The 10,193-nt window shown below is 45.1% G+C and overlaps 1 protein-coding gene across 1 annotated transcript; it reads right to left on the bottom strand.

Moving 5' to 3' along the window:
• Positions 1 to 4,295: 4,295 nt before the first annotated feature.
• Positions 4,296 to 9,159, bottom strand: STRIT1 (small transmembrane regulator of ion transport 1). Its single transcript, XM_074912732.1, has 3 exons — positions 9,068 to 9,159; positions 4,697 to 4,796; positions 4,296 to 4,606 (listed from the first exon to the last, which is right to left on the bottom strand). Exons 1-2 carry the CDS (start codon positions 9,078 to 9,080, stop codon positions 4,702 to 4,704), a joined length of 108 nt encoding a protein of 35 aa, XP_074768833.1. The 5' UTR covers positions 9,081 to 9,159; the 3' UTR covers positions 4,296 to 4,606; positions 4,697 to 4,701.
• Positions 9,160 to 10,193: the final 1,034 nt, after the last annotated feature.

Below are 10,193 nucleotides of genomic sequence, written 5' to 3'. Positions count from 1 at the left end.
ATTTGGAAGGGAACGATGGAAATTAAAAAGGGCACCACTCTGAATGTGTGTGGGCCACCTTTGCTCATGGCAAACTGGCTCTCAGGTGATGTGCTACAGCTCCTTAGACCTCAGTGGCATTATACCGTAAGAAAGCAGAGTCCTCTCCAGCACCACAACAAGGCAAATGTTCTACGTACTGGCACGGCGACAAAAAAGCCTGAAGCTATTGCTGTGCTGTAATAGCAATGCACCTCAATTTTGGAAGAAATCTGAACATGTGTGTTTTCTTCTCCTCCTAAATTGCTAGCATCTCTCCATTTGAGAGGAAAAAACTTAGCACCCAGTCACTCATTTTATTTTTCAAGAAGAAAAACCACCAAACCTTACGTTACCCAATACACTGCTGCAAGCTTCAGCAGTGAGTGCACTGTAGTTTCACTGTGAACAGAGACCGGAGGGGTTGTCCTGAAGGTGGTTGCAAAAGGCCACTTTGCAGAGTGGTCAGTGGACTTTAAACAGCGTGTGGGACTTGGAATAATCCTCTTTTCATTACTCTACAGGACTGGCAGGAACTTCCTTTCCTCTGTATATAGCAAGTCAGCTTGACAATACTGAAGCCAAGGTAGAAAGTTATTTTGTTTTGCTCTGCCAAATCAGATCTTTCTGCTCTCAAAAATCAGGTGAAGCCAAAACACGTTGCCATGTTTATATTTTAGCTCTGTAATATTTTAATTTGAAACATTTGATTTCAAATGTTGTTACACACCTGAAAAAGCCACTTGGGTCACCTGGATCTTTCAGAACCCTCTTCCTGAGAGGCGGCTGTGGGAGAGCTGCTGCTGGCTCAATGCAAACCAAACACACTGACAGGCTGTGCAGGGGAAGAAACTCCCCATTTGCTTTGTCTGCTCGCAAAAGGAAGAACAAGCTCCCAATGCAAGACAGACTGGGACTTCGTATAATGGCAAACAATTTCTCAGCACAGGGTTTTCTGGGAGATTTTAAAAAACACTAGAGAACTAAACTAACATGTGCACCTACCTCTGTCTTCAGGGAGCCTCCCTGGTGTCTAGAGTTCGGACAGTCAGAGCTAGTATCAGTCTGCATGGTCTCACTCTTGGAAAATGAGGCATTGGTCCTTGAAATGAGATAATGAGGGAACTGCTTGAAGCACGTGCTTAAACTGGCCTCTTGGCTTACATAGTCTACAGGTGAGTTAGAGTGGATGTTCTCATCTGAAGTGACTAGAAGGCAGTGGGTGATGCTGGAGGTCCTCGCATGGAAGCAGCAGCTGCTGCAGAGATCGGGAATCTCCAGCTCTCCAGGAGACTGCCTGGTTTATCCCCTCTCTTTCAGGGCATTTGATGAAACAGGATTGCCCCTCTGCCCTCCGTTCATCCACAGGCAAAGTAACTTGGTGTTAAGACAGTTCCCAAAACTGAATGTCACACTTCAGTGCTTCTGCTAATAGCTGCTGGAATTGCAAAGGAATTTTCATGGTTGCACTACAGTCAAATATATTTCTTTTTTGTTTGCATTCCTAAAGGATAACAGATACTGACCACAGATGGAGACAGGATGTCTGATTGATGTGCCTTCCTCATGTTCTCACAATTATACAAACTGCATGAGCAGAAGTCAAAAAAATAGTTTTTTTCTCTAACCCCATCAAGGGTCATAAAGATTTTTTTCATGTTCCCTTAAACATACATCTTGCCAGGATCTTCAAGACACTCCTCCCATTATCAGTTCTTTATTTTAACTGGGGATTGAATTATTAATGATTTAGTCTTCTGAGAACTGAAACTTTTTAGTATAAAAATCTTCAAGCTCCAAAGCTCAAAGCTGTCTCTGAAAACGCAGTGGCTCATTACTTGATGATTGTTTCTGATTTAAATGACCAGGTTCACTGGAAGGTCTCAATGCACATTTATCTAGCAGATGAATATAATTATCTCCAATTATAATTAAAAAAAGCAAAACTCTTAGTACAAGACAATCAGGAGGTCACAGTGAGTCTGAGCCACAACTGTAGACACGCTATGCTGTACAACAGTGCCTCCCAATCTTGTCTGATGTTTTCTTTTTGAAGGACATAAATGTTTCTGTTTCAAAACAATAGATTCCAAGAAATTTTACCCATAATAAGGCTAAAAATACTTTCCTGGGTCTCATAAGAAATTAACTCTTGCCTTTTTCTAAAAAGTTTGAAGTTCCTTAGCTGGTAGCAGCTATTTGAAAGGTTTGATATGCAGCGATGTGTCACATAAGGCCAAGTTTCTAAAGGAAGGTGTAAGAGTTCCACACCAAGGCTGACTCCGGCAACTCTACAGCACCTACAGCTGGCGGCAAGGCAGAGTTCAGCAGATGTTGTGGGCTGTCACACAACACCTACCAGCACCTCTGTGGTACAGCCTCTCTCACCTAAAGGCCTCTGCTCCGCCCAGCTTCTGCCCTCGTTGGATCGGTCAGTCTGAACCCTCGGTAGCTGCACGTGAGCAGGCTGACAGTAAAGCATGAAACCATGGAAATTCAGAGGATCTGTCCCTTCGATCATGGTTCTCTCATGCCTCTTCCTCCTCTTAATGACTGGGGAAACTCCCAGGAGGCGTTAAGGACGTATGAAGGTAAAGCATTATGCGACGGAAGGCTCAGCCCTTTCTGCCACGCGGCCCACACACCCGACACGATGGAGTCACTTGGGCCGCAGGCTCCGCGCCCAGTGCCGCTGCTCTGGTAGCACAGCTACAGCTGCCTCTCTCCCACAGCTTGACCCATGCACCCTGTGCCCGATCTGCAGCTCACCTCCTATTCTACATCATACAGACCCTTCCTGACGCCGCAGCCAGCATTAAAACGTTCTCCTTGCAGGCCCAAAAGCCGATCGTGGGAGTAGCACTTGCCATCAGTCGGTTCTGCCTCTTCTCTGCAAACAGTCCCACAGAATGTCACAGTCATGGAGGCTCGTGGATGAAGAGATGTCAGACAGTTGCCCTCAGGCACCAAGGCAGGATCACCCGTACTCCTGCGGCATGCCTGAGGGACGCTTCTCCATCTGTTCTCAAAGGCCTCCAGCAATCAACAATATTGATTATTAAGCCTAAAAATTTCTTCCAGTATTTCCGTTCCCTTACCACAAGGACAGCCTGAATCTCTCTCGCTAGCTCTTCATCACTTCTTGCCCCGTGTATCGCCGAGACTATTCCCTTCCTCTTTCAAAAAGTCTGATATATTTAAGTCTGATATATAATTTCTTCAGTCTGCTCTTTTCTAGGCTGAATCACTCCGCTGTGCTCATTTTCTCGCTGGTTGAATGTTACAAACCTCAGTTCCCTCTTGCTGTTCACCCCTGAGCTCCTTCCCATCAGCCCACAGCTGGCTCCTGTGGTGCCAGGCTGGGGGCCCTGCCTGATGCTGGGAGAGCAGGGGGTCATTTCATGCATCTCAGGCCATTTTTCTGGTGTCTGTCCCAGGACATTTTGCTTTTCACACCAACACTGTGACACTACCAACCTGAATGCACACTGTGATACAAGGCAGTGCCCAAGCTCTTTTCTGAAAATTGCTATCCAGCCAGCAGTTCCCTGGCCCGTATCTGGGCTTCTTAACAGTTCTGCGAGGTGTAGAAGTTGACTTTTCACCTATTGCATTGTGGATTTTTCATTTTGAATTCTAGCTCTGTTCTGCTGCCTCCCTGGATGGGGCTCCGTGCAGTGCCAGTGGCGGGGCTGCCGCCGTGCCAGAAAGCAGGGCTGGAACTCCACACGGTCTCGATCCAGCTCAGTGCCCGCCGGGGCCGGCAGCATTTCATCTGACAAGAACTGGATTGGTTGCCAATGGAAAAATACAAAATTGGGCCCTGAACATCATGTAAACAGAAGAGACCAGCAGTTCATTTGGTATTTATCTACATACTATTAAATAAAAACCAAATGTTTTAGAATTTAGATAGTCTAAGACATACATTTAAAGATGCATTGCTTCCAGGTCACTCTCCCTGCCTACCTTTCCTTTACTAAAGAACTTTTTTGATTTATATATTAGTATGCCTGTATGTTTTCTGTTTTGAAAGAGGAAGTTAATGTAGGTTCAGAAAATTTATTTAGACACTAACACTTCAGATCTTGGGGCAGGGAGAGTGTACCACCACAATGTTTTACATTTAATAATTTATTTTTTACTAAAAAACTTTTTAAAAAGTCTTAACTCAAAACTTTCCCAAATATATTGAGATACTTCTTCCCCAGCTCCCCACATCCCACAACCAAGCTTAACTCACTTTTTTGTCCACCACTGCATCACTAACTCTGGGAATGTTGTTTCCAAAACTGCTTGAATTCAAGCTGGTGACAAGAAAGCAGGCTGCAGAACAGGCAGGTATCTGACCTCCTGGACTCCAGAACTACTCACTCAATTACAAACCATTCAAAAACTGGGAAATTGGTTTGATGATTCTTCCTAATGCTCTAATCAGCATTTCAAACCTTTGTTGTGGATAAAAAGCATACACCATGTTTGCAGTGTTGATATTAAAAATAACTCATTTTATACATATTGTATTCATTAGAAATTTCAATTTAACTTCCAGGTTCTTCGACTCAACATAACTGTAAATTCTTCTGTCCTGTAAAATGAAGAAAATTTCATTTTAAGAGGCGTGCAGTGCAAACCAAGGAAAGCACAGATAGTGTATGACACTGTACAAGTCACTTACTTCTATCAAGAGAAGACAATGTAAACCATTAGTGCACAACCCACGATCCAGCCAACTGCGAGGAGGATGGGTACAACGAGACGTGAAAGTGGGACTTGGGCTGAAAGACAGAAGATGGGCTTTTTCAGAAAGGCCACACTGCTTTGATGTTGACTAAAATGAAACACATGAAACCCGCCATTATCTCAGAGCAGAGATACCTGTGAGCTTGGGCCACATTATCTATTGCTATTTTTAACATGGAGTCACCACACCTTGGCAGGGCTTCTAATGAGAACCCGTAGCCAAAGCCCAAAGCGATTTCCACGCTCCGGCCTCTGCAATCAGAGAGGCACCAGGCTTAGCACTTCCAAAAGCAGCAGGGAACAGGGAGGAGACAGGCACGGTTCTGTCCTCAGGCTCCAGAGGTCAGCAGGGGAACATCTGTACCAGACTTTACGGAGACGTGACCCGGCAAATCCAAGGTTCCATCCCTGACACATACAGCACCTTCTACACGCCTCGTGCGGTTGGCGAGAGCAGATCAAAGCACGGGGATTGTTTCAGGTGCACCCGTTTAAGAGCGGCGTGCCGGGGGTGCTGGACGAGCTCCCACAGCCCAGAGGGATCGTTGCCAGCGGCAGGCGTCGGGGATTCAGAGCTCACCTCTGTGCTTTCCGGGCACGGGGCACGGCCCTGCCCTCTCCTACCCTGCTGCTGTAGCCATACGGGGTAGCTAAGGTTGCTGCCATTATCACTGCAAGGGTGTCCCCCACTCTCAAGTACAAAAATAACAGAAGAGTTTCCAGTGTGAATGTAGCACCTGCCTGGCTGAGTCGGGACAGGCACAAAGGTGTGACATCTTGCCTGTATTGCCCACTGGTACCAGAAGCAGCGAAAAATGACTTGGAGACGTGTCGTCCAATGCAGGAGCATGCAGAAAGCAGGACCAGCACTTTATATAAATATGTTTCTGTACAGCATCAGAATTTCAAAGACCCTTCTATCAGCTTCCTGCGAATAGCAGAAACTCACCAGAAAGCAGCGTATCAACCTCTGAGATCATATTACTCAGCAAAATCTTACAACATTTTAAAGCACATCCTTACGCAGTTAAAAGATTTCCAGGTTTCTGAAGGGATTAATAAATAATGTAAAACTATTCATGACACCTTGCACAGTTTAGATCAAGCAGACAGACTTTGGGGGGATGCTCAATAATTTAAGGTTTTTCACGTTCCTCTTTAAAGCTATGCACAACACAAACATGTCTCACCGTGATACTGCACAGTGTATCTACCAGAGGGAAAAAAGAGGATGCAGAGATAGAAAATGTGCACGTGCTGCCAGAAAAAAACATAAAACAGATAAGCAATCATGCAGCAAAAAGACAAAATCCTGCTCCGAAACTGGTGTCCTTTTGCCACAGGGTAGTTCCTTACCTGTTTCATTTAAAGACTTTTAGTCCTTCGACACTTTGTAAGGCAAAGCTACTGCTGTTGGGAATCATTTCTCTTTACTTGCTGTTTTTACTAAAGGTTCTATTACAAATAAAGGGCTGGATCCTGCTGGGGCATGTGGAAGAGCTCTGACCGAGCTGAGTGGCCGTTGTGCCTGCTGAATCTGGTGCTTTGGTGTCTGAGATGGAGTTTAAACTCTGTCAGAGAGGAGAGGCAGGCACGGCCCGGGGGGTCAGCAGGAACATTTGTCATGAGGCAGCAGGCAGCTGGCTCCGAGGGATAGAGTTTCTTGGGAGCACTTGTGTTTCATAGTTTAAGAACAGAAACGACTGTGAGATCACTTGCTCTGATCTCCTCTATGTCACAGTGCAGATACTCCAAACCTTGAGTTAGAGCAAAGAAACTGCTTGGAAGACACTATTTTATGCCCCGAGCAGGAGAGACTGAGGTGTGAGATACACACAAGGCTCGGCTGGGTGAGACTTCCGAGCAGGTAAGCTCTTCCTAAGGCCTCAGAAGAAGGTGTCCCAATATTTGGTCCGAGGGAAAAACTATCCCGAGTCTACACCTGAGAATCGGTGTCACCCTCACCAAGGAGCAACTGCATGGTCCGCCGCTTCCCGGCGTGAGGGGGAGACGGGCTGGGGAGGGACTAGCAGCCGAGGAAGAGAATACTTGTAAGCAAGTCTGCTTTGGAAAGAAAGAAAATCTTTACTGACACCTGCAGGTAGCCAGCTAAAACCCTAAAACATGAGGTTTCATTATAACCACCACTTAAATGACTGCACGTGAAAGCAGAATTCTGAGGGAAATGTGGGTTATTGCAGTCACAAGTATTGCTTTCAAACAGAGCAAGGAAACAAAGCCTGGCTTCTGGGGTTTGAGCCAGAGCCTGTTGGAATAAAAAGGCCAATTCTGGATGGCAGTGAGAATAAATAACAGAATCTTACTGTGACCTGTGTATGTAAGCTGGCGTTCTAGCTACAAATGACTTTCTTTTTCCCCTATTATAGTAATTTTTCTCGACTTCAAACATGACTTTATCTCAGAGCAGCAAATGCCCAGCACTTCTGCTGTGCTACAGCAAGGTTCCTCTGTGCATGATAAACAGAGGTAAAGGGAAGCTTTGTGCTTCTGCAGTTTGGAAGCCCGGGGAATTGCCCACCACGGGATGCCCAAGTACCACAGCGAAGCCAAGGATCCCTCAACTACAGGAAGCACAGGCTTCCAAGCTAAATACAGCCTAAATACACTGATAAGCTTCATCTGATCACCATCATCTTTTTTTCTGGGCTTTACCTTTTATACCCAGAACCATCAGCTGGCTTGGTTTTGCTGTCTGTAGTCAGTCAAAACTCCTACCAGCCACCATGAGAAAAATGATGCCTGTGGTCTCGCTGAGCTGCCTACAGCCCTGAAATGTCTGGGCCCAACTGCACTGACAAGGGCACCCCAAGATACCAGGTGGGAAAATGCCCACTTATTTTAAGCAGGCAGAGGCTTGGCAGGGAAAGAAGGGAATGTTTCCCTGCCCCAGCCTGTCAAGATCAAACACGCAGTCTTACGCTCCCTCCTCCAAAACACCACGGAATTTCACAGAAGCTTTCTTTGATTTTTATCTCATATATGCTACACGTGCACACACACAACCGAACCGCTAACCCGTCACTGGGATGCCAGTTTGACCACCACACTGGTCAGTCGGACTAGGAGGGCACGCGTGGGCTTGCCCAGAGAACGCGGCTCCCAGCTCCCAGCCCCAACAGGCAAGTCCCCCCGAGTTCCTGCCGTGCTGCCTGTAGAGGCTGTGTCACTCCAAAATCTAACTGAAGCCCAGAGCCGATGCGGACAGGCTGTTGTGTGGATAGCATTTGCCAGCTTCATCTCTAAAATCCACGGGAACTCTGCGGTTATGTGCTTCAGCCAGGCTGCCCCACCATTTCTCATGGGGAGCCGGGCTGGATCCCTGACACCACACTCCTGCTGACACCCCCGGGCTGGGCTGGGGCCAGCTTCATCATTATGGCCACGTTGTCTTTTTTTTTAAAAAAAGAAATCCCAACAAAACACAAATAACAATACATATCCTACCAACGCAAAATAGGGTTAAGTACTAATTCCTAGGGCAATACCAGTATCAGTATAATTTCTGTGGATATCAATGAAAACTGTAATTAAGAAACGGCACTCAGCATCCTGTTGTATCTGAGCTTAGAAGAATCCCACTGTCCTTCTTAGGTATCAGTGGTAATGGTGCAAAAAAAGGGAAATAAAAGTCTTGAAGAAAATTTTACTATAGGTATGAAGATGTATAAAAAAGCTCCTTTTACAAGGAAAAGTACTCCCTGAGTAACTGTGTACACAGATAACATCATATTTAAACTTACAGTTGCTTCACCATCCAACCCTTTCGCAGTGAAGTAAATAGAAAATGACAATGAATATAAAATGCTTTTTTAGAAAATGCCTTTTCCCCTTGGAGAAAGTAGAAATGTACGCATAATGAAAAGGTCGTTATTAAAATTTTGTTTTGCTCTGCCACTTGGGCTTTGTTGAGCTAAAATCTAAATTATTGTATGTTCACCTAGCGTTACGCTCAGATTTCAGCTCTGCAGACAGTACATTTGAAACACTGTCAAACGTAACTTATTTTACACAGTTCCATTTAGTCACCTTAGCATTACAACTACAAAAAAAACCTAAAGAAAACAGAACTGGTAGGACTCAGAAATACAGGAGGAACTCAAGCTATTTTAAACTCATTGCTGTTAATAGAATTAGCTTTTAAACTGATCACATTTTCTTACTGGAAAGCAAAATATATAGCGTATCATACAAGAATAAAAATAACTGAGTATTTTCACATCACGCTGCTCAGATTTATGAATTTTAAGAAGACACTGCTACACTCACATTTAGCTGTGCATCTTACCTGGTTCTGCCATCCCCCCCTCTGCTAGTTTTATTGGCAAGTGTTAAGCTTTGCCTCTGTGGTTGTTCTTGTGCTCCTTTAAATAGAGCGATGTTTGGAACATGCTGCAGCTGCCTGGCGGACTGATGCCAGGTTTTGGCTATATGCATTCAATTGTCTAAAAAGGCAGGAGAGTTCAAGGGATTCAAGGTTACCTCTTCCTATTCCTGCAGCTGCACGTGTTTCAGAGAAAACTGAATACAGAGAGGTCATTTTTTTTGAAGAGGGAGAGGAACAAGGGTGAAAACTGCTTTATGGTCTGTTTACAGCCATGAAACACCGCACGGAAAGCTCCTGTAATATGTGTGCATCCACATATTTAGAGCGTGACAGGGATCCAGTTCATTCTCATCTCCCATGTCTTCTCTCATCCCTCTCCTACCAAAAAACCAAGCCAAGTCCTGTTCAGTAATACCTGTAGATGTATTTCTGTAGTTATTACTTACTCGCCAAGCACCACCAGGTACCTTGTACTCCACAAAGCACAGAGGTACGTTTAGCATCTTCTGCTCAAAGGTTACAGTGCGCAGCCACAGGTTTTCACCACCCAAGTGGGTAGCAGGTAACAAAATTCAAAGGAGGAACATTCCTAAAATAATCTGAGAATTATTTTCTCCCGAATAGGATAAATCATTCCAAACTGCAGTTTCCAGTTCAGAAGCGAGACAACATGAAGTCATGTGCCAGATCTAAGCCAAAAGGACAAACTGCACACTAGCTTGTATCACATAAAAGGAGAGTTTTGTATAAAGATCCCCTGGCCACAGTTTTTGACCAATAAGCATAAGAAACCCAGTCAAAGTTCATTAGGGAAATGAAGTCCTGTACAGAGATTCAGAGGAACACACCAGTGCACACACATTAGCAAAGAGCCCCTAACCAAACGCATCTTCTCTGGGACGGGAGGACATTTTCTCTAACGTTCAGCAAGCTCAGACATAATCCCACTGCAGAGCTGTGCCTAGACCCTAAATGAAACGGGGATTCTTCTCCTGTGTTTGTGAAACGGAAAAGGACACAAATTGCTGTTCAAAAGCCACTCCATGTAACAGGTGCACAGGATGTTTGGGAGAGATCTAATCTGGAT

This window comes from Athene noctua, chromosome 8, assembly GCF_965140245.1.
Source record: "Athene noctua chromosome 8, bAthNoc1.hap1.1, whole genome shotgun sequence".
NCBI classification, from domain to species: domain Eukaryota; kingdom Metazoa; phylum Chordata; class Aves; order Strigiformes; family Strigidae; genus Athene; species Athene noctua.
This window is presented reverse-complemented; position numbering and strand designations above follow the sequence as displayed.